Source organism: Salvelinus fontinalis, chromosome 40, assembly GCF_029448725.1.
Source record: "Salvelinus fontinalis isolate EN_2023a chromosome 40, ASM2944872v1, whole genome shotgun sequence".
In the NCBI taxonomy this organism is placed as follows: Eukaryota; Metazoa; Chordata; class Actinopteri; order Salmoniformes; family Salmonidae; genus Salvelinus; species Salvelinus fontinalis.
Window position 1 is genome coordinate 4,556,424 of NC_074704.1, and position 25,861 is coordinate 4,582,284.

The following is a 25,861-nucleotide window of genomic DNA, read 5'->3' on the forward strand; positions in this document are numbered from 1 at the left end:
TCCCTCTTTCTTTGACCCTGTCTCCCTCCCTAATCTTGCTCCGATTTGTCATCCAGAGGGTCCCAGAGATAAACTGTAGCATAGTTTTGTTTGATAAAAAACATTTTTATATCCTAACACGATCAAAGTGTTCAAAGCTGTCATCAAGGCAAAGGGTGGTTACTTTGAAGAATCTAAAATATATTTAGAGTTGTTTAACACTTTTTTTTGTTACTACATGATTCCATATGTGTTATTTCATAGTTTTGATGCGAATTTGCCAATCTTGGTGTTTTCTGGCAAATGCCAAACGTCCTGCACGGTGTTGGGCTGTAAGCACAACCCCCACCTGTGGACGTCGGGCCCTCATACCACCCTCATGGAGTCTGTTTCTGACCATTTGAGCAGACACATGCACATTTGTGGCCTGCTGGAGGTCATTTTGCAGGGCTCTGGCAGTGCCCCTCCTTGCACAAAGGCGGAGGTAGCGGTCCTGCTGCTGGGTTGTTGCCCTCCTACGGCCTCCTCCACGTCTCCTGATGTACTGGCCTGTCTCCTGGTAGCGCCTCCATGCTCTGGACACTACGCTGACAGACACAGCAAACCTTCTTGCCACAGCTCGCATTGATGTGCCATCCTGGATGAGCTGCACTACCTGAGCCACTTGTGTGGGTTGTAGACTCCGTCTCATGCTACCACTAGAGTGAGAGCACCGCCAGCATTCAAAAGCGACCAAAACATCAGCCAGGAAGCATAGGAACTGATAAGTGGTCTGTGGTCACCACCTGCAGAATCACTCCTTTATTGGGGGTGTCTTGCTAATTGCCTATAATTTCCACCTTATGTCTATTCCATTTGCACAACAGCATGTGCAATTTATTGTCAATCAGTGTTGCTTCCTAAGTGGACAGTTTGATTTCACAGAAGTGTGATTGACTTGGAGTTACATTGTGTTGTTTAAGTGTTCCCTTTATTTGTTTGAGCTGACAAGTAGATTCCCCTCAACTCAAGGTACAGTATACCTATTATAATTTATTTACCAATTTATTTGGTTATCAAGCTGCTGGGTTTCCCAAGTCGTCCGGCGCGTACTGCTCAACCCAGCTAGCTAGCTATACAGATGGCTATGCAGTGCATTGCAAACAGAAGGTTCGTAATAGCCAATCACAACACTGGACTGGCCAATGGCAGGAATTTGTTAGTTCGTTCATCACTCCAGTGAAAGTGACCAATCTAAGGTTTCTAGACATGCACCCACCTCTCAGCCTATTCTTTACGTACTGTTTACATTTTTATTTTTGATCTGTGACAATGATTTTCTCGCTGGACCTGTCCTCTGGTGAAGCTCGTTGTACCCGTCCTCTGGTGAAGCTCGCTGGACCCGTCCTCTGGTGAAGCTCGTTGGAGCTGTCCTCTGGTGAAGCTCGTTGGACCTGTCCTCTGGTGAAGCTCGTTGGACCTGTCCTCTGGTGAAGCTTGCTGGACCCGTCCTCTAGTGAAGCTCGTTGGACCCGTCCTCTGGTGAAGCTCGTTGGACCTGTCCGCAGGTGAAGCTCATTGGACCTGTCCTCTGGTGAAGCTCGCTGGACCTGTCCTCTGGTGAAGCTCGTTGGACCCGTCCTCTGGTGGAGTTCATTGGACCCATCCTCTGATTGCTTGACCATTTTCTTCTCTCTCGACTCAGTGTTTGCTCGCGCAATGATGTTTCATCTTGCTTGCGCACACCACCTAGTGCTCGTTCGACTTTTGCATTGGATTTGACACCATAAAGCTAGTGGATAAATGAAGACAGCTCACTCAGGCCGTTTACCATTGTCTACTTAAGGGAGTGGCTCTCCCATAGACACCAATGCGATAGCAGCTGGGTATGGAGTGGCTCTCCCATAGACACCAAGGCGATAGCAGCTGGGTATGGAGTGGCTCTCCCATAGACACCAAGGCGATAGCAGCTGGGTATGGTCTACACAGTTCATTGACTTTTCATTGAAACAGAGAAAAAAAATGAGGGAGTGGGATGTCTCACTTCCTCTTCCGTCTCTCTGGTGAAGCTCCTGATATTCACCTGGCTAGAGGTTATGTGGTGGGGTCCAGCTGAGGCTGATGGGAGATCATCAGGGTGGAGATGAAAAGGGGGGGGGGGGGGTATCTGTGATGGAACCGAGGGGTAAAGCAGGGGATCCTGATACGGGATGGTCAGCAGACTGTAAACAGTTATAAAAAGTTAATAAAAGTGATTTGTATTTGTTAGGTAAAGTGTAGATATACTGTCTTTATGAGCACATCAATATGATATTTACAGCAGAAAGTTTTTTTTTTTTTGTCTTTGTAACACGAACACATGCATTGATTTTTTTTTTTTTAACAAAATAATTTTCTTCTTTCTTGACTGTTTTTTTCTGTACGACGTTTGTGCAATGTCCACATGCAGCCTTCGTCTGTAGGTGTCACGTCCTGACCATAGTTCTTATGTGTTTTGCTTATTTTAGTGTTGGTCAGGGTGTGGTCTGAGTGGGCATTCTATGTTGTGTGTCTAGTTTGTCTGTTTCTGTGTTCAGCCTAATATGGTTCTCAATCAGAGGCAGCTGTCAATCGTTGTCCCTGATTGAAAATCATATATAGGTGGCTTGTTTTGTGTTGGGGATTGTGGGTGGTTGTTTCCTGTCTCTGTGTTTGTGGTCTGCACCAGATAGGACTGTTTTCGGTTTTCACATTTATTGTTTTTGTTGTTTGTAGTGTTCACACATTCTTTATTAAATATGTTGAACACTAGCCGCGCTGCATTTTGGTCCTCTCCTTCATCCCAGGAAGAAAGCCGTTACAGTAGGTATTTTAGTTCTGGGATTTGTCTACCTGGGAAAGATATAACATTGGACGTAAGGAGAGAAAAGACTAAAACTAGCCAGTTATAGAATATTGTGTTGTAGGAGGAGCTGAGCTGACTACAGACAGACAACTACTTGCAGTAGCTGATTTCGTTTCCACGGTAACGTGTATTTACATGATGTGATAAAACAGCCTTAGTTTTTGACTTGTGCTCAGGTAAAACCATTTGGCCAATTTATACTCCTAAATGTTTGAAAACCTAAAAGCATTGTATTTGGGACATATTTCTCACTAAACCCTAAACCTCAACTAAATCTTGTAATGAATAATGTGGAAGTTTAGCAAGTTGAAGTGACTAACCTGCTTGGAGTAACCCTGGATTGTAAAACTGTCATGGGGAAAACATATTGACACAACAGTAGCTAAGATGGGGAGAAGTCTGTCCATAATAAAGCACTGCTCTGCCTTCTTAAACAACATTATCAACAAGACAAGTCCTACAGGCCCTAGTTTTGTTGCACCTGGGCTACTGTTCAGTTGTGTGGTCAGGTGCCACAAAAAGAGACTTAGGAAAATTGCAATTGGCTCAGAACAGAGCAGCACAGCTGGCACTTAAGAGTACAGGCTGTATCACAACCGTCCGTGATTGGGAGTCCCATAGGGCGGCGCACAATTGGCCCGGCGTCGTCCGGGTTTGGCCAGTGTAGGCCGTCATTGTAAATAAGAATTTGTTCTGAAAGGAATGTTATAATATCTGTGCATTATAGGAACACCTGTAATTACAAAAGTACAATGATGAATGTTTTGCTTTAGCTTTGAGATGAAGAATCATGCACCTTGCAAGTGCATGAAGAGGTAAACTGTACAAAAGTCAGATGTCTTTGTGTTGGAACTATACCTTCAATTCCTGTTGATACTATGTTCCTGTCTTACTTCTGCCTAACACACGATAGCAATAAGAGGAAGAAGGATTGGGAGACTAACTGCAAATAACAATAAGCTGAACTCCGCCTAGCAGAGACATCTTTGTGTTAGCAACTATTAATTATGAGCTTATATGGTATTAAAGTTAAGGGACATCACCTTGGGCGGAGTGATCCTCAGTAGGGGATTAAAAGGGAAAACACCATCTTTAGTCAGTGTGTTACTTGCACATTACTGTAAGTGTAAACTCCGGGTTGTAAATCCGGGTAACAATCCTTATTAAACAAACTAACCTCAGATCAAAGAAGTTTCCTGTGGTCTCTTGTGTAAACACAGGGCAGAATTCCCTTACAGTTCTTAACTGACTTGCCTAGTTAAATAAAGGTTCAATTAAAATAAATACACAGAGAGCTAATATTAATAACATGCATGTCAATCTCTCCTGGCTCAAAGTGGAGGAGATTGACTTCATCAAATCAAATCAAACCAAATTTAATTAGTCACATGCGCCGAATACAACAGGTGTAGTAGACCTTACAGTGAAATACTGAATACAACAGGTGTAGTAGACCTTACAGTAAAATGCTGAATACAACAGGTGTAGTAGACCTTACAGTGAAATGCTGAATACAACAGGTGTAGTAGACCTCACAGTGAAATGCTGAATACAACAGGTGTAGTAGACCTTACAGTGAAATGCTTGGTTACGAGCCCCTAACCGACAGTGCAGTTTTAAAAAATATGGATAAGAAAGAGATAAAAGTAACAAGTAATTAAAGAGGAGCAGTTAAAAGAACAATATATACAGGGGGGTGCCGGTACAGAGTCAATGTAACGGCTATATACAGGGGGGTGCCGGTACAGAGTCAATGTGCGGGGGCACCGGTTAGTTGAGGTAGTATGTACATGTAGGTAGAGTTAATTAAAGTGACTACTTTAATCACTACTTGTATTTGTGAGAGGTATTGACATGTTTAAAGCACAGAGCCTTCTGTTTGAACTACTGGCACACAACTCAGACACCCACCCATACCCCACAAGACATGCCACCAGAGGTCTCTTCACAGTCCCCAAGTTTCAGAACAGACTATGGGAGGCGCACAGCACTACATAGAGCCATGACTACATGGAACTATATTTCACATCAGGTAACTCATGCAAGCGGTAATATTACATTTAAAAAACAGATAAAAATACACCTTATGGAACAGCAGGGATTGTGAAGCAACACGAACACAAGACACATGTATGCACACACACTAATAACATATGCACTATACACACACAATAACATAAGCACTATACACACACGTACACATGGATTTAGCACTGTAGATATGTGGTATTGGATTAGGGGCCTGTGTTGTGAAATCTGTTATGAATGTGTTGTAATATTTTTTAAATTGTATAACTCCCTTAGTTTTACAGAACCCCAGGAAGAGTAGCTGCTGCCTTGGCCGGAACTAAATGAGGATCCATAATAAACCCCAGGAAGAGTAGCTGCTGCCTTGGTAGGAACTAATGGGGGTCCATAATAAACCCCAGGAAGAGTAGCTGTTGCCTTGGCAGGAACAAATGTGGATCCATAATAAACCCCAGGAAGAATAGCTGCTGCCTTGGCAGGAACTAATGGGGATCCATAATAAACCCCAGGAAGAATAGCTGTTGCCTTGGCAGGAACAAATGTGGATCCATAATAAACCCCAGGAAGAATAGCTGCTGCCTTGGCAGGAACTAATGGGGATCCATAATAAACCCCAGGAAGAGTAGCTGCTGCCTTGGCAGGAACTAATGGGGATCCATAATAAACCCCAGGAAGAGTAGCTGCTGCCTTGGCAGGAACTAATGGGGATCCATAATAAACCTCAGGAAGAATAGCTGTTGCCTTGGCAGGAATTAATGGGGATCCATAATAAACCCCAGGAAGAGTAGCTGCTGCCTTGGCAGGAACTAATGGGGATCCATAATAAACCCTAGGAAGAGTAGCTGCTGCCTTGGCAGGAACTAATGGGGATCCATAATAAACCCTAGGAAGAGTAGCTGCTGCCTTGGCAGGAACTAATGGGGATCCATAATAAACCCTAGGAAGAGTAGCTGCTGCCTTGGCAGGAACTAATGGGGATCCATAATAAACCCTAGGAAGAATAGCTGCTGCCTTGGCAGGAACTAATGGAGATCCATAATAAATACAAATACTTCCTATTCTTGAAGACTGGAAATCTGACAGTTTATTCTGTAGGCCTGAAGATACCTAATCGGATTATTATCTGTAGTAGAAAGACTGGAAATCTGACAGTTTATTCTGTAGGCCTGAAGATACCTAATCGGATTATTATCTGTAGTAGAAAGACTGGAAATCTGACAGTTTATTCTGTAGGCCTGAAGATACCTAATCGGATTATTATCTGTAGTAGAAAGACTGGAAATCTGACAGTTTATTCTCTAGGCCTGAAGATACCTAATCGGATTATTATCTGTAGTAGAAAGACTGGAAATCTGACAGTTTATTCTGCAGGCCTGAAGATACCTAATCGGATTATTATCTGTAGTAGAAAGACTGGAAATCTGACAGTTTATTCTCTAGGCCTGAAGATACCTAATCGGATTATTATCTGTAGTAGAAAGCAATGGGTTAGAAGAAGCCTAAATATCAAAACTCATGCAACATCCATTTGTGGCCAGTTTATGTAAACTCTAACATTGATTTATCCTGCAATAGATGTACAAGTAAATATCAATAGAAAAACAGGTCAAACAAACAAACATACATCTATACTGTCTGTCTATACTGTCTGTCTATACTGTCTGTCTATACTATCTATCTATCTATCTATCTATCTATCTATCTATCTATCTATCTATCTATCTATCTATCTATCTATCTATCTATCTATCTACCTGTCTGTCTGTCTGTCTGTCTGTCTGTCTGTCTGTCTGTCTGTCTGTCTGTCTGTCTGTCTGTCTGTCTGTCTGTCTGTACTATCTATCCGTCCGTCCGTCCGTCCGTCCGTCCGTCCGTCCGTCCGTCCGTCCGTCCGTCCATCTATCTATCTATCTATCTATCTATCTATCTATCTATCTATCTATCTATCTATCTATCTATCTATCTATCTACCTGTCTGTCTGTCTGTCTGTCTGTCTGTCTGTCTGTCTGTCTGTCTGTCTGTCTGTCTGTCTGTACTATCTGTCTGTCCGTCCGTCCGTCCGTCCGTCCGTCCGTCCGTCCGTCCGTCCGTCCATCCATCCATCCATCCATCCATCCATCCATCCATCCATCTATCTATCTATCTATCTATCTATCTATCTATCTATCTACCTGTCTGTCTGTCTGTCTGTCTGTCTGTCTGTCTGTCTGTCTGTCTGTACTATCTATCCGTCCGTCCGTCCGTCCATCTATACTATCTATCTATCTATCTATCTATCTATCTATCTATCTATCTATCTATCTATCTATCTATCTATCTATCTATCTAGCCATCACTCTATCTATAATGAACAAAAATATAAACGCAACATGCAACAATTTCAAAGATTTCTTTGAGCTACAGTTCATAGAAGGAAATCAGCCAATTGAAACAAATTCATTAGGCCCTAATCTATGGATTTCACATGACTGGGAATGCAGATATGCATCTGTTCGTCACAGATACCTTATTAAAAAAACGGTAGGGGTGTGGATCAGAAAACCAGTCAGTATCTGGTGTGACCACCATTTGCCTCATGCAGCGCTACACATCTCCTTCACATTGAGTCGATCAGGCTGTTGATTGTGGCCTGTGGAAGGTTGTCCCACTCCTCTTCAATGGCTGTGGGAAGTTGCTGGATATTGGCGGGAAGTGGAACATGCTGTCGTGCACGTTGTTCCAGAGCATTCCAAGCATACTCAAAGGGGGACATGTCTGTCGAGTATGCAGGCCCTGGAAGAACTGGGACATTTTCAGCTTCCAGGAATTGTTTACAGATCCTTGCAACATGGGCCATGCATTATCATGCTGAAACATGAGGTGATGATGAATGGCACGACGATGGGCCTCAGGATCTCGTCACGGTATCTCTGTGCATTCAAATTGCCATCGATAAAATGCAATTGTGTCCGTTGTCCTTAGCTTAAGCCTGCCCATACCATAACCCCACCGCCACCATGGGGCACTCTATTCACAACCGCTTGCACACACGACGCAATGCACGTGGTCTGTGGTTGAGAGGCCAGTTGAACGTACTGCCAAATTCTCTAAAACGAAGTTAGAGGCGACTTATGGTAGAGACATGAACATTAAATTCTCTGACAACAGCTCCGGTGGACATTCCTGCAGTCAGCATGCCAATTGCACAACCCCTCAAAACTTGAGACATCTGTGGCATAGTGTCCTTTTATTGTCCCCAGCACAAGGTGCACCTTTGTAATGTTCATGCTGCTTAATCAGATTCTTGATATGCCACACCTGTCAGGTGGATGGATTATCTTTGTAAAGGAGAAATGCTCATTAACAGGAATGTAAACAAATTTGTGCACAACATTTTTGTGCGTATGGAAAGCTTTTTGTGCGTATGGAAAGTTTCTGGGATAATTTATTTCAGCTCAAGAAACATGGGACCAACACTTTACATGTTGCGTTTCTATTTTGTTCAGTATAATGTATAATGTTTTATATAATATGACTAAATGTGTTTATTTCTGTGCTGCAGGGGCAGTCAAGAAATGGAACAGCAAGGCCACAGAACATGACATAAGCAGAGCTGTGGGAGACCACCTCAAGCCCCTGGTAGAGCCGGGGGTGGTGTTTACCACTCCACCACGCCTTCAGCAGGCTGGAAAAGTGGAATTGATCTGTTTGATCCATTTGTTTGTTTCAGTTGTTGAATCCCTTGAAAAATGTTGAAATCAACAAAAATGCACTGGATTGGTTGAAAGTGATGCACAATTTTGACATAAAAACAGAATTGATACTGTTTTCATACTAAGATGGACCAAGATATACTTTTACACATATTTTTTCATTGGTTTTGCAAAAAGTCTGTTGATTCAAAGCTTTATTTATATGTATTATTTATTTTATTTATTTATATAGCACATTTTAGACATGGAAGCAAATCAATTCGCTTCAAAGAAAGAAATCATTTTAAAAAACGAATGAAAATAAAAATTGAAATCTTTACTACACAACAAACACAAGAGGATTAAAACTATAGAATAAAAACTGAAAGACTAATGAGCATTCTGAGGAAATGACATTGATTAAAATAGTAAGAATAGGATGTAATATCCAACCAGAAATATAAGCTTGTTTTACTACATTGTTAGTCAACAATATAATCGTAAAAACAAATTGTCAGTTGGTTGCATAAATAATTATGATTACTAAAATGTTACATGTAATGTAAATATGTTGAAATGTCAAAACCAAATGTACACTCCTTTGTTATTAGTATTGGCAATAATTAACTTAATGGTGAGGCATGGAATAATAAAACATGTATCTTTTGTCAGGCTGAATGTTTGAAATATGAGGTGATTTGAGTCATGCTTCTTCAGTAGTGGAATAAAGACAATTGGCACTTGAATGTTGCAAAGAAATACTGGAGTGATGTCAGATTGTTAATAAAAATTGTTCATGGACCCATTTTTTATACTCCATCCGTGGAATACAAAAGGTAAAAACGTTGATAAAAAAAATAAGTCTTTAATACTTTAAAAAAACAACGTAGATTTGACTTCGGTTTCTTCTTTACAATGACATTTTGCTAGAAATACCAAAGTCAAAACATAGTTTTAACGCGTCCAAATCAATAACCAATATGCAGAAACAGTTTGTGATATATTGAAAAACCTAAACATAAAATGTATGATCTACACAAACACACTTATAATCATATTCTTTGTATTATTAAAACGAGCACCTTTATAAACTGTACAAGCACCAAAAACACTGTTGTTTTGACAAGTGGCAATAAATTACGGACATCGATCGGATAAAAAAAATCAGGTTGTATGTGCTGTTGAAACGAACACAACTAAAAAAAACACACGGAAATGGGAGATATCTTTTACCTCACTGATTAGAGGACTGCCTGCAGAAGACAGTCAGCTACATTTTGGAGAGACGCATTTACATTTAGGGGTCGCTAAACAAAGGAACGTGTTGCATTTACATTTTAGGGGTCGCTAGAACGAAGAGAAACGCAACACTTACTTGTCATCACTCATAACGATATCACGTTGAAATCAATTGCGCAAGAGGGGGGGAGATGAGCTTGCACGTCCCGTTAAAACTAACAGCTCAAACACCACACAGAATCTGGGAGTAATGTGCACATCACTGGTTAGAGGACAATTTGTAGAAAACATCTATCTACATTTTGAAGTGTTATATTTTGATTCAAGTGGGCCACCAACGTGGTAAGTGTAACACAGCTCTTTTTGTGTTAGTTACTTTTTGTTAAATCTCATAAATAGTACTCTTCCAATTCAGAGCCTGGATTTCCCCCCTGAGGCTAATATCCATATCATGTTGAAATCAATAGAACAGGGGACAAACGTTTAGGGTTCTACATTGTGACATTATTAACTAAAATAGTATAAGATTTCTTTCCTGTGTGAATTCTCTGCTGTGATTGTAATGTAGATGATTTTGAAAAGGTCTCCCCACAGTCAGAGCAGTAGATTCCCTCATGTGTGTGTTTTTAAATGTGCTATCAGGCTGCTTGAGTAAGCAAAACTCTTCCCACATTGAGTACAGCTATAAGGCTTCTCTCCTGTGTGTGTTCTCTGGTGTGATTTTAAATTTCCTGCGATAACAAAACTCTTTCCACAGTCAGAGCAGTGGAAAGGTTTCTCTCCCGTGTGTGTTCTCTGGTGTATAGTCAGCTGGCTAGGTGAAGTAAAACTTTTCACACATTGATCACAGCTATATGTTTTCTCTGCAGTGTGAATTCTCTGGTGTACTTTAAGTGAATCTGATCTTGAATAACTCTTCCCACAGTCTGAGCAGCAATGGGATTTATCTCCAGTGTGAATTCTCTGGTGTACTTTAAGTGAATCTGATCTTGAATAACTCTTCCCACAGTCAGAGCAGTGGTGAAGTTTCTTCTTCCCTGTGGGTTTCCGTTGGTGTTTCTTGAGGTGTTCTGATGTGGAGAGTCTCTTCTCTGCATCATGATGTTGTTGAGACTCTCCAGAGGATCCACGATAGTCCCGTCTTTCTCCTGTGTGAACAACAAAGTCAGACAGATGGTTAAAGGCCCACAACAGCAGAAATCCACTGTTCATTTTAGCTAAAAGGTGATGATGTGTGTGTACAAACTTATTTAACAATTGTCTTAATGATTTCTGCCCAGTGCTCGACCTATAAGCCCAGACAGATAGTGGAGCGTGGGAAAGCAAGTACAATACAAACCAAGAAAAGGGAAATAAATTAAGCAAGCAAGAAAAGCCATATTTAGTCTTATTTTTTCCACATAAGTATATTGGATGATTGTAGGCTAGAAATACAGTATTACAGTTGCAGAAATCTGCAGCTACACTACTTCCAGTCACCAATATTGGCCCCTTTCTGTGTTTGCTAAAGTTACTGCACGAGGGCGATGCACATGCAATTTGGTTGTAGAAACTCCTCCCTGCTAATGAGGAAACCGCTAGTTATGGATGTAGTATATCTGCTAATGAGGAAACTGCTAGTTATGGATGTAGTATATCTGGTAATGAGGAAACTGCTAGTTATGGATGTAGTATATCTGCCTGGAGAAAAAATGGTGAGCGAAGATTTTAGTTTTTCACAATGTATTCTGAATATTACAGCATATGCTATCCAGCGCAAGATCAGGAGTGCTCCTCAAGGAAACTCACATTAAGTTCTGTGTCTATTCACTAACTCACCAACGTGATGGAAAACTCAGGGGATTTCTCATAGGCTGACAGCAAAAATAGCCTCCATTTCCAGGTTGCTTATGAGTGCATTTCACACTACTATTGGACTAGAATTGTAAGGCTCGTTTGAATGTCCTGCTTAATATAAATGTTTGTGTCATCCTCGCAATTCAACTTCTTCATACTTAAAAAACACTTCTACTTCAACCAGTAAAATGCTCTTTGGCTAACTTTGCTACCAGCCTGTCAATGAGCATTAGCATTCAAGCTAACAACTGCTGCATCCAAAATAGGTATTTTGCAACTATCACAACCAAATATTATCTTAGCGACTGTTCAAGCAATAATCAAAACAACAATTGTAAAGCCATCTCAAATCAACTGCTTTATACTGTTGGATTCTAGCTTGAATGTAACTATTCGTACCAGAACTTATTGATTACTTTACATGTATAATGAATGTATGTGTTGAGGTCAATGAAGGATAAGGTCGAGGCAGATGGAAAGTTACTGAGTGAGATAAGGGGGAGTGCAGAAAGTCAAAACATGTTCTTGTTAAATCTCATTGCTCCAAAATGAGGGAGGCAAAGGGTAACAGTCCTTGTTTCAGTCACTGACAGCCGTGGAGCAGGGACTCAGCCCGAGGTCAGGTCAGGTGACGTGAGAAGGAACAGTTCTGTTAAAACACATATATACTTACATACACACAAAGGTTCTAGCAGGAGGTGGGGCCATGACTACACCAGTGAGAGGAGCCAATGAAGTTGCTGAATAGCAAACATAGATGAATTGGCTGTCCTGACTAGCAAACAGAGATGAATTGGCTGTCCTGACTAGCAAACAGAGATGTATTGGCTGTCCTGACTAGCAACATAGATGAATTGGCTGTCCTGACTAGCAAACAGAGATGAATTGGCTGTCCTGACTAGCAAACAGAGATGTATTGGCTGTCCTGACTAGCAACAGAGATGTATTGGCTGTCCTGACTAGCAACAGAGATGTATTGGCTGTCCTGACTAGCAAACGAGATGTATTGGCTGTCCTGACTAGCAAACAGAGATGTATTGGCTGTCCTGACTAGCAAACAGAGATGTATTGGCTGTCCTGACTAGTAACAGAGATGTATTGGCTGTCCTGACTAGCAAACAGAGATGTATTGGCTGTCCTGACTAGTAACAGAGATGTATTGGCTGTCCTGACTAGCAAACAGAGATGTATTGGCTGTCCTGACTAGCAACAGAGATGTATTGGCTGTCCTGACTAGCAACAGAGATGTATTGGCTGTCCTGACTAGCAAACAGAGATGTATTGGCTGTCCTGACTAGTAACAGAGATGTATTGGCTGTCCTGACTAGCAAACAGAGATGTATTGGCTGTCCTGACTAGCAACAGAGATGTATTGGCTGTCCTGACTAGTAACAGAGATGTATTGGCTGTCCTGACTAGCAAACAGAGATGTATTGGCTGTCCTGACTAGTAACAGAGATGTATTGGCTGTCCTGACTAGTAACAGAGATGTATTGGCTGTCCTGACTAGCAACAGAGATGTATTGGCTGTCCTGACTAGTAACAGAGATGTATTGGCTGTCCTGACTAGTAACAGAGATGTATTGGCTGTCCTGACTAGTAACAGAGATGTATTGGCTGTCCTGACTAGTAACAGAGATGTATTGGCTGTCCTGACTAGCAAACAGAGATGTATTGGCTGTCCTGACTAGCAACAGAGATGTATTGGCTGTCCTGACTAGCAAACAGAGATGTATTGGCTGTCCTGACTAGCAAACGAGATGTATTGGCTGTCCTGACTAGCAAACAGAGATGTATTGGCTGTCCTGACTAGCAACAGAGATGTATTGGCTGTCCTGACTAGCAAACAGAGATGTATTGGCTGTCCTGACTAGCAAACAGAGATGTATTGGCTGTCCTGACTAGCAAACAGAGATGTATTGGCTGTTCTGACTAGCAACAGAGATGTATTGGCTGTCCTGACTAGTAAGGTGTTGACTCCCCGTAGTAGGAGGGTATAAATATATGCGCTTCTGTAAACATATGGTCTTTGCAGCTGTATGACCCAGTGGATGAATAAACTTGGTTTGAGCTTTTTTCTAGTCATCTGTGAGTTTTTACTCTGTTTGTAACAATACTTTAAAAAACACTTCAACTTCAACCAGTAAACTGCTCTGTGGCTAGCTTTGCTACAAGCCTGTCAGTGAGCATTTAGCATTCATGCTAACAACGGCTGCATCCAAAATAGGTATTTTGCAACTATCAGAAACAAAATATTATCTTTGCGACTTTTCAAGGAATATTCAAAACAACAATTGTAAGCCTATGAGAACCCAACAAAAAGTGTTTTTGTTTAGAAGTAATAACCTGGTAAATCTAGACTGTTGAATGGTCCCAGATGGTGAACAGTTTATTTAGAAGTAATAACCTGGTAAATCTAGACTGTTGAATGGTCCCAGATGGTGAACAGTTTATTTAGAAGTAATAACCTGGTAAATCTAGACTGTTGAATGGTCCCTGATGGTGAACGTCAGTTAATTTCCCCCACGGTGGCCGTTGTACTTGTTTATGACGTGACTCGGAGTCATCGGGTTGTCATGGGCTGCATGGGGTGTTTTGGTTTCACTCTGGGTTGAGTCGACAAACAGAGAGGAGACAAAGACTCTCCTATTTCAGCGGCTGATAATACAGGGGGCGATCCAGGATTGGTCCATTTTGGTTTTAAAATTTCATGCAGTTCCACATATGAACTCACAGGGACAGAACACTTTATACACTGAGTGTACAAAACATTAGGAACACCTGCTCTTTCCATGACAGACTGACCAGGTGAATCCAGGTGAAAGATATGATCCTTATTGATGTCACTTGTTAAATCTCATAAAAAGTTATACAAGTAACTAAGCTATTTGGAGGCCAGATATCCCAGCTCATAAAGTTATATAAGTAACTAAACTATGTGGAGGCCAGATTTCAGCTCATAAAGTTATATAAGTAACTAAACTATTTGGAGGCCAGATATCCCAGCTCATTAAGTTATATAAGTAACTAAACTATTTGGAGGCCAGATATCCCAGCTCATTAAGTTATACAAGTAACTAAACTATTTGGAGGCCAGATATCCCAGCTCATTAAGTTATATAAGTAACTAAACTATGTGGAGGCCAGATTTCAGCTCATAAAGTTATATAAGTAACTAAACTATGTGGAGGCCAGATTTCAGCTCATAAAGTTATATAAGTAACTAAACTATGTGGAGGCCAGATCTCAGCTCATTAAGTTAAACAAGTAACTAAACTATTTGGAGGCCAGATATCCCAGCTCATTAAGTTATATAAGTAACTAAACTATTTAGAGGCCAGATATCCTAGCTCATTAAGATAAACAAGTTACTCAAAAATGCTACTCAGTTTGCCGCTCAAAGCAAATATTAGACAGCAGGGCTCTTGATCCAGGAAGTGATTATCTGCTGTTACCAAGCAACGCTTGATCTTGGAAGAAGCTAACCACTTAGCTAGATAGCTACTACATTTACTGAACATAATATAAACACAACAGGCAATAAGGAAATCAGTCAATTGAAATAAATAAATTAGACCCTAACCTATGGATTTTACATGACTGGGCAGGGCCAGCAAAAATGGGTGGGCCTGGGAGGGTAAAGGTCAATCCACTGGGGAACCATGCCCAGCCAATCTGAATGAGTTTTCCCCCAGAAAAGGGCTTAATGACAGTCATAAATACTCAACACCAAATTCTTTAAAATGATGTTGGAGGCGGCTTATTGTAGAGAAATTAACATTCAACTCTCGGGCAACAGCTGTGGTGGAAATTCCTGCAGTCAGCATGCCAATTACACTGCTCTCCCTTAAAACTTGATACATCTGTGGCATTGTGTTGTGTGACAAAACTGCACTTTTAGAGTGGCCTTTTGCTGTCAGATCCAGAATTGATGTGTTTCTCATTTCTCCCCCCGTTTACAGAATGTAAAAGATCTAATGCCATTAAGATGGAGTTACTACACACAGTAAAAATAAGAAACAAGAAGCAACATTTTTTGATAGATGAGCTTTTGAATAAATGTAAAATATTTTGGGAGAAGGATTTTAAATGTATTTTTTTTTTTTTAACTAGGCTACCTGCCACCCCAATAAACCATTTAAACTATTTATTTTCAGTATTTTAATAAATGTGAATATTTTTTGCAACTTTTTTAGTAAATACCTGCAGTCAAATTGTCAGGTTTCATACACATTTTGACAGGCAAGTCAGTTAAGAACAAATTATTATTTACAATGTCGGCCTACCAGGGAACAGTGGGTTAACTTCCTTGTTCAGGGGGCAGAACGACAGATTTTTACCTTGTCAGCTCGGGGATTCGATCCAGCAACCTTTCGGTTACGAGCCAGCTCTAACCACTAGGCTACCTGCCGCCCCAATACCCGTTTAAACTATTTTTTTCAGTATTTCAATAAATGTTAATATTTTTAGCTACTTTTTTAGTAAATACCTGCAGTCAAATCGTTCAGGTTTCCTACACATTTTGACAGTTGGAATTTCATGACATCTCCATGACTTTTAACGTAATTTCCATGACCAACAATTTGCAGCGTCTCTATGTATGTTATGAAAAGTAAGAGTGGTATCGACACCATGGGAGGCTGATCTCTCTCTATGTATGTTATGAAAAGTAAGCATGATGTAGTAAGGACACCATGGGAGGCTGTAGTAAGGACACCATGGGAGGCTGTAGTTAGGGAACCATGGGAGGCTGTAGTAAGGACACCATGGGAGGCTGTAGTTAGGGAACCATGGGAGGCTGTAGTAAGGACACCATGGGAGGCTGTAGTAAGGACACCATGGGAGGCTGTAGTAAGGACACCATGGGAGGCTGTAGTTAGGACACCATGGGAGGCTGTAGTTAGGACACCATGGGAGGCTGTAGTTAGGACACCATGGGAGGCTGTAGTTAGGACACCATGGGAGGCTGTAGTTAGGACACCATGGGAGGCTGTAGTTAGGACACCATGGGAGGCTGTAGTTAGGACACCATGGGAGGCTGTAGTTAGGACACCATGGGAGGCTGTAGTTAGGACACCATGGGAGGCTGTAGTAAGGACACCATGGGAGGCTGTAGTAAGGACACCATGGGAGGCTGTAGTTAGGACACCATGGGAGGCTGTAGTTAGGACACCATGGGAGGCTGTAGTTAGGACACCATGGGAGGCTGTAGTTAGGACACCATGGGAGGCTAAGTTAGGACACCATGGGCAGCTGTAGTAAGGACACCATGGGAGGCTGTAGTAAGGACACCATGGGAGGCTGTAGTAAGGACACCATGGGAGGCTGTAGTAAGGACACCATGGGAGGCTGTAGTTAGGACACCATGGGAGGCTGTAGTTAGGACACCATGGGAGGCTGTAGTTATGACACCATGGGAGGCTGTAGTTAGGACACCATGGGAGGCTGTAGTTAGGACACCATGGGAGGCTGTAGTTAGGACACCATGGGAGGCTGTAGTTAGGACACCATGGGAGGCTGTAGTTAGGACACCATGGGAGGCTGTAGTTAGGACACCATGGGAGGCTGTAGTTAGGACACCATGGGAGGCTGTAGTTAGGACACCATGGGAGGCTGTAGTTAGGACACCATGGGAGGCTGTAGTTAGGACACCATGGGAGGCTGTAGTAAGGACACCATGGGAGGCTGTAGTTAGGACACCATGGGAGGCTGTAGTAAGGACACCATGGGAGGCTGTAGTAAGGACACCATGGGAGGCTGTAGTAAGGACACCATGGGAGGCTGTAGTAAGGACACCATGGGAGGCTGTAGTTAGGACACCATGGGAGGCTGTAGTTAGGACACCATGGGAGGCTAAGTTAGGACACCATGGGCAGCTGTAGTAAGGACACCATGGGAGGCTGTAGTAAGGACACCATGGGAGGCTGTAGTAAGGACACCATGGGAGGCTGTAGTAAGGACACCATGGGAGGCTGTAGTTAGGACACCATGGGAGGCTGTAGTTAGGACACCATGGGAGGCTAAGTTAGGACACCATGGGCAGCTGTAGTAAGGACACCATGGGAGGCTGTAGTAAGGACACCATGGGAGGCTGTAGTAAGGACACCATGGGAGGCTGTAGTAAGGACACCATGGGAGGCTGCTCTCTGATCCCACGTACCAGCTCATTAAATATATCAAAGGTCCTTGTAGAATGTTGCGTTTATATTTTTAGTTCAGTATTATTAGAGTGTTCCGGATTTACATTTACTACGTTACGTCTCCCAGGTCAACGGCCTGGTGTAGGATCCTTTAGGGCCAGAGTAGTGGGATGGCCTGGTGTAGGATCGTTTAGGGCCAGAGTAGTGGGATGGCCTGGTGTAGGATCGTTTAGGGCCAGAGTAGTGGGATGGCCTGGTGTAGGATCCTTTAGGGATGGCCTGGTGTAGGATCGTTTAGGGCCAGAGTAGTGGGATGGCCTGGTGTAGGATCGTTTAGGGCCAGAGTAGTGGGATGGGCTGGTGTTGTATCCTTTAGGGCCAGAGTAGTGGGATGGGCTGGTGTTGTATCCTTTAGGGCCAGAGTAGTGGGATGGGCTGGTGGGTTTTGGGGGAAAGTGTATAGGTACAGGGTTAGATGGTAGATAGTGTATAGGTACAGGGTTAGATGGTATATAGTGTATACTATACAGGGTTAGATGGTAGATAGTGTATAGGTACAGGGTTAGATGGTATATAGTGTATAGTGTATAGGTACAGGGTTAGATGGTAGATAGTGTATAGGTACAGGGTTAGATGGTATATAGTGTATAGGTACAGGGTTAGATGGTATATAGTGTATAGGTACAGGGTTAGATAGTGTATAGGTACAGGGTTAGATAGTAGATAGTGTATAGGTACAGGGTATACACTATCTACCATCTAACCCTGTACCTATACACTATACACTATCTACCATCTAACCCTGTACCTATACACTATATGTAACGGATGTGAAATGGCTAGCTAGTTAGCGGGTACGCGCTAGTAGCATTTCAATCAGTTACGTCACTTGCTCTGAGACATTAAGTAGGGTTGCCCCTTGCTCTGCAAGAGCCGTGGCCTTTGTGGAGCGATGGGTAACGATGCTTCGTGGGCGACCGTTGTTGATGTGTGCAGAGGGTCCCTGGTTCGCACCCGTGTCGGGGCGAGGGGACGGTTTAAAGTTATACTGTTACATATACACTATCTACCATCTAACCCTGTACCTATACACTATCTACCATCTAACCCTGTATAGTATACACTATCTACCATCTAACCCTGTATAGTATACACTATCTACCATCTAACCCTGTATAGTATACACTATCCACCATCTAACCCTGTATAGTATACACTATCTACCATCTAACCCTGTATAGTATACACTATCTACCATCTAACCCTGTATAGTATACACTATCTACCATCTAACCCTGTATAGTATACACTATCTACCATCTAACTCTATAGTATACACTATCTACCATCTAACCCTGTATAGTATACACTATCTACCATCTAACTCTGTATAGTATACACTATCTACCATCTAACCCTGTACCTACACACTATACACTATATACCATCTAACCATGTACCTATACACTATCTACCATCTAACCCTGTACCTATACACTATATACAATCTAACCCTGTACCTATACACTATCTACCATCTAACCCTGTACCTATACACTATCTACCATCTAACCCTGTACACTATCTACCATCTAACCCTATACACTATCTACCATCTAACCCTGTACCTATACACTATATACAATCTAACCCTGTACCTATACACTATCTACCATCTAACCCTGTACCTATACACTATATACCATCTAACCCTATACACTATCTACCATCTAACCCTGTACCTATACAATATATACCATCTAACCCTGTACCTATACACTATCTACCATCTAACCCTATACACTATACACTATATACCATCTAACCCTATACACTATCTACCATCTAACCCTGTACCTATACACTATCTACCATCTAACCCTGTACCTATACACTATCTACCATCTAACCCTGTACCTATACACTATCTACCATCTAACCCTGTACCTATACACTATCTACCATCTAACCCTGTATAGTATACACTATATACCATCTAACCCTGTACCTATACACTATCTACCATCTAACCCTGTACCTATACACTATCTACCATCTAACCCTGTATAGTATACACTATATACCATCTAACCCTGTACCTATACACTATATACCATCTAACCCTGTACCTATACACTATCTACCATCTAACCCTGTACCTATACACTATCTACCATCTAACCCTGTACCTATACACTATACACTATATACCATCTAACCCTGTACCTATACACTATATACCATCTAACCCTGTACCTATACACTATACACTATCTACCATCTAACCCTGTATAGTATACACTATATACCATCTAACCCTGTACCTATACACTATCTACTATCTAACCCTGTATAGTATACACTTTCTACCATCTAACCCTGTACCTATACACTATATACCATCTAACCCTGTATAGTATACACTATCTACCATCTAACCCTGTATAGTATACACTATATACCATCTAACCCTGTACCTATACACTATATACCATCTAACCCTGTATAGTATACACTATATACCATCTAACCCTGTACACTATCTACCATCTAACCCTGTACCTATACACTATCTACCATCTAACCCTATACACTATACACTATATACCATCTAACCCTATACACTATACACTATCTACCATCTAACCCTGTACCTATACACTATCTACCATCTAACCCTGTACCTATACACTATCTACCATCTAACCCTGTACCTATACACTATCTACCATCTAACCCTGTACCTATACACTATCTACCATCTAACCCTGTACCTATACACTATCTACTATCTAACCCTGTATAGTATACACTATCTACCATCTAACCCTGTATAGTATACACTATATACCATCTAACCCTGTACCTATACACTATATACCATCTAACCCTGTACCTATACACTATATACCATCTAACCCTGTACCTATACACTATATACCATCTAACCCTGTACCTATACACTATCTACCATCTAACCCTGTACCTATACACTATCTACCATCTAACCCTGTACCTATACACTATACACTATCTACCATCTAACCCTGTACCTATACACTATCTACCATCTAACCCTGTATAGTATACACTATATACCATCTAACCCTGTACCTATACACTATCTACCATCTAACCCTGTACCTATACACTATCTACCATCTAACCCTGTACCTATACACTATCTACCATCTAACCCTGTACCTATACACTATATACCATCTAACCCTGTACCTATACACTATCTACCATCTAACCCTGTACCTATACACTATCTACCATCTAACCCTGTATAGTATACACTATATACCATCTAACCCTGTACCTATACACTATCTACTATCTAACCCTGTATAGTATACACTATATACCATCTAACCCTGTACCTATACACTATCTACCATCTAACCCTGTACCTATACACTATCTACCATCTAACCCTGTACCTATACACTATCTACTATCTAACCCTGTACCTATACACTATATACCATCTAACCCTGTATAGTATACACTATATACCATCTAACCCTGTACCTATACACTATATACCATCTAACCCTGTACCTATACACTATCTACCATCTAACCCTGTACCTATACACTATCTACCATCTAACCCTGTACCTATACACTTTCTACCATCTAACCCTGTACCTATACACTATATACAATCTAACCCTGTACCTATACACTATCTACCATCTAACCCTGTACCTATACACTATCTACCATCTAACCCTGTATAGTATACACTATCTACCATCTAACCCTGTACCTATACACTATCTACCATCTAACCCTGTACCTATACACTATCTACCATCTAACCCTATACACTATACACTATATACCATCTAACCCTATACACTATCTACCATCTAACCCTGTACCTATACACTATCTACCATCTAACCCTGTATAGTATACACTATCTACCATCTAACCCTGTACCTATACACCATCTACCATCTAACCCTGTACCTATACACTATCTACTATCTAACCCTGTATAGTATACACTATATACCATCTAACCCTGTACCTATACACTATCTACCATCTAACCCTGTACCTATACACTATCTACCATCTAACCCTGTATAGTATACACTATATACCATCTAACCCTGTACCTATACACTATCTACCATCTAACCCTGTACCTATACACTATATACCATCTAACCCTATACACTATCTACCATCTAACCCTGTACCTATACACTATCTACCATCTAACCCTGTACTTATACACAGGGTTAGATAGTGGTGCAATTTCAAATTTTGTCATTCCCTTTTTTTTTGGTGACCAAAATATACAAAACTGCACTCAGACCTGCGACAGGCAGCAATACAACATCTAGTCTGACGAAAAGTCACATGAACCTGAATAAGGGTTCAACGATATGGCCGTTTTGATAGTGAGAGCGTGACCTTGCCCTCTAGTTCAACAACTGCAGTGTGAGTTTCTGTTTTAAGACAGTACTTACTGGGGTTCATCAAATGTCCAATATCCTCCTCTTCTTCTTCCAATATGACAGTTACCTCTCCCTCCTCCTTCTCTTCCTTCACTGCAACAGCCTCATCCTCTACTTGTTTTACTGTGACATCCTCTTCTTCTTTCTCTTCTTTCACGACAACGTTCAGCCACAGACCCTCTTTCTCCGTCCAGTAGACCTCCTCTTCTTTAGCAGGAGGAGAGTAGCTTAGTGAACTCATGGTCGGGGATGTTAGCTAACAGTTAGCTAGCTAGGCTAGTGCTAACTTAACCAGCCAGCTAGCTACGTTAGCTGACTAATAACAACAACGTAAATATGAAATTAAATGGGATAACTAGCTAGACGACAGAAGTATGTTTAAAACACAGTGGATAATATACAAGAATGCGTCTAAAGAGCTGCAATGTTTCAGCTAGCAAGCTACCGAGGTGGCTGACCACTGTCGTTTAACTATAAAATAACATGGCTGTCTAGCTGCGTTGTCCATAGTTACTACAGCCACAAAGTCAACATTGGCTAAATATTTATGAAAACAGAAATGTACTTTTGGTCTTAATTGAAGGTTAGGAATAATCTTAGCAGTGTGGTTAAGGTTTAAAAATCAGATTTTAAGAAGAGAAGTTGTAGAAATGGTTGGGGTTTAGCCATAATTATGACTTTATGACTGTGGTAACTAGTGACGACCGACTAGTTGATGTTGAAAAGAAACGTTCCTTCCACTATCACCACAGAACAATGAGACAGATAATTCACCGGATGTAGAAATATGAAGCATCCGCTTGGCGTTTCCACTCACTACAAAATAGTGTAATGTCTTTATTATTTTGGGAACTTCTGTGAGTGTAATGGTTACTGTTCATTTTTATAGTTTATTTCACTTGTGTATATAATCTACTTCACTTGCTTTGGCAATGTTAACATATTGAAATGACCCTGGGTTTATAAGCGCGGATATCGACTCTGCCGCTGGAGCAGGCTTTTGCGGCACAGCCGATAGCGCGCTGGACTTCGGGCTAGAAGGTCGAAGGTTCGCTCCCTGCCGTTTCATTACAATATGTTTCCCATGCCAATAAAGTTCCTTGAATTGAATTGAAATCCGGTAGTGGGAAAAGAAGGTACGAGATGGATTGTGACCTTTCTCTCTGACCCTCTGGTTCCTTTCATATAATGTGATATAATATTATTATTGAAATTAAAATAAAATCAATCATTGAAATTGTTTTAACTTTTAGTTATAAAATAAAACATTCCCTCATCTGCGTTACCCACTCCAATCAGCAGAGGGCGCTGTGGGTGTTTCAGGCAAGTCTGCCAGAATGTGACGTGGTGGTGAATCGGACTCTTCTTTAAACAACAACAGCTAGTCGGTCGTCACTAGTTACCACAGTCACAAAGTCTTAATTATGGCTAAACGCCACCCATTTCTACAGCTTCTCTTCTTAAAATGTCATTTTTAAACCTAACCTTAACCACATTGCTAATCTTATGCCTAACACTAACCTTAAATTAAGAAAAAAAATACATTTTTGTTTTCATACATATTTACGATAGCCAATGTTGACTTTGTGGCTGTGGTAACTATGGACAACCCAGCTAGACAGCCATGTTATTTTATAGTTAAACGACAGTGGTCAGCCACCTCGGTAGCTTGCTAGCTGAAACATTGCAGCTCTTTAGACGCGTTCATGTATATTATCCATTGTGTTTTAAACTCACTTCTGTCGTCTAGCTAGTTATCCCATTTAATTTCATATTTACGTAATTTCATATTTACGTTGTTGTTATTACCGTAGTCAGCTAACGTAGCTAGCTGGCTGGTTAAGGTAGCACTAGCCTAGCTAGCTAACTGTTAGCTAACATCCCCGACCATGAGTTCACTAAACTACTCTCCTCCTGCTAAAGAAGAGGGGGTCTGCTGGACGGAGAAAGAGGGTCTGTGGCTGAACGTTGTCGTGAAAGAAGAGAAGGAAGAGGAGGTTGTCACAGTAAAACAAGAAGTAGAGGATGAGGATGTTGCAGTGAAGGAAGAGAAGGAGGAGGGAGAGGTAACTGTCATATTGGAAGAAGAAGAGGAGGATATTGGACATTTGATTAACCCCAGTAAGTACTGTCTTAAAACAGAAACACCCACTGCAGTTGTTGAACTAAAGGGTAAAGTCACGTGGTAACAGAATCACACTCCCACAATCAAATCAATATTTATTATACAGCAAGCACATTTCAGGTTAATCATGTGCATTACAGGAAATAAAAACGAATGAAGAAAAAAACAGAAATATTTACTACACAACAAAAAAGAGGATAAAAAAAAATAAAAGAGTTACAATAAAAACGTAACTACTGTAATGAAACGGCAGGGAGCAGGTCTCGAACCCTCGACCTTCTAGCCCGAAGTCCGGCGCGCTATCGACTGTGGCGCAAAAGCCTGCTCTAGCGGCAGAGACGATTTCCACGCTTGTGAACCCAGGGTCGTTTCACTACTTTAGAAGCACGCTAAGGAAAAGCTAAAAAGGTGTGTTTTTAAAATCTCTTTTAAATATGTTCACAGTTTCGGCTCCCCTCAGGTTCTCTGAGAGGCTATTCCAGAGGCTGGGGGCATAGAGGCTGCCTCTCCATGCCTCTTGGTCCCCCTCAGGTTCTCTGAGAGGCTATTCCAGAGGCTGGGGGCATAGAGGCTGCCTCTCCATGCCTCTTGGTCCCCCTCAGGTTCTCTGAGAGGCTATTCCAGAGACTGGGGGCATAGAGGCTGCCTCTCCATGCCTCTTGGTCCCCCTCAGGTTCTCTGAGAGGCTATTCCAGAGGCTGGGGGCATAGAGGCTGCCTCTCCATGCCTCTTGGTCCCCCTCAGGTTCTCTGAGAGGCTATTCCAGAGGCTGCCTCTCCATGCCTCTTGGTCCCCCTCAGGTTCTCTGAGAGGCTATTCCAGAGGCTGGGGGCATAGAGGCTGCCTCTCCATGCCTCTTGGTCCCCCTCAGGTTCTCTGACAGGCTATTCCAGGGGCTGGGGGCATAGTAACTAAAGGCTGGGGGCATAGTAACTAAAGGCTGGGGGCATAGTAACTAAAGGCTGGGGGCATAGTAACTAAAGGCTGCCTCTCCATGTTTCTTGGTCCTAGACTTTGGGATTATAAAAACGCCCATATCTTCTTTTTATAATCAGAGCCAAGTCTTGCTCTTGTCAACCCTTCTTCTTCTTCATGTGACTTTTCACATGAAGAAGCTGTATTGATGCCTTTCGCAGGTCAGAGTGTGGTTTTGCACATTTTGGTCACTCCCCCCTAAAGGATCCTACACCAGGCCATCCCTAAATGATCCTACACCAGGCCATCCCACTACTTTGGCCCTAAATGATCCTACACCAGGCCATCCCACTACTTTGACCCTAAAGGATCCTACACCAGGCCATCCCACTACTTTGGCCCTAAAGGATCCTACACCAGGCCATCCCACTACTTTGGCCCTAAAGGATCCTACACCAGGCCATCCCTAAAGGATCCTACACCAGGCCATCCCTAAAGGATCCTACACCAGGCCATCCCTAAAGGATCCTACACCAGGCCATCCCACTACTTTGGCCCTAAAGGATCCTACACCAGGCCATCC

At 41.8% G+C, this 25,861-nt stretch overlaps 2 protein-coding genes across 3 annotated transcripts in view; one reads left to right on the forward strand and one right to left on the reverse strand.

Moving 5' to 3' along the window:
- The window catches only part of LOC129839882 (zinc finger protein ZFP2-like), a 274,220-nt gene that overhangs the window by 219,562 nt on the left and 28,797 nt on the right, over positions 1-25,861 (forward strand). Inside the window, exon 1 of one of the 2 annotated variants that reach the window (XM_055907586.1) lies at positions 23,728-24,359. The exons of the other annotated variant lie outside the window; for it this stretch is intronic. Coding sequence (XP_055763561.1) covers positions 24,128-24,359 — 232 coding nt within the window. The 5' untranslated portion in view covers positions 23,728-24,127. Of the gene's footprint in view, positions 1-23,727; positions 24,360-25,861 lie in introns of those variants that run through there. 2 annotated transcript variants of the gene reach the window in all.
- LOC129839938 (zinc finger and SCAN domain-containing protein 2-like) lies at positions 8,775-22,978 on the reverse strand. The gene is made up of 2 exons (XM_055907663.1): positions 22,251-22,978; positions 8,775-10,929 (listed from the first exon to the last, which is right to left on the reverse strand). Exons 1-2 carry the CDS (start codon positions 22,477-22,479, stop codon positions 10,394-10,396), a joined length of 765 nt encoding a protein of 254 aa, XP_055763638.1. The 5' UTR covers positions 22,480-22,978; the 3' UTR covers positions 8,775-10,393.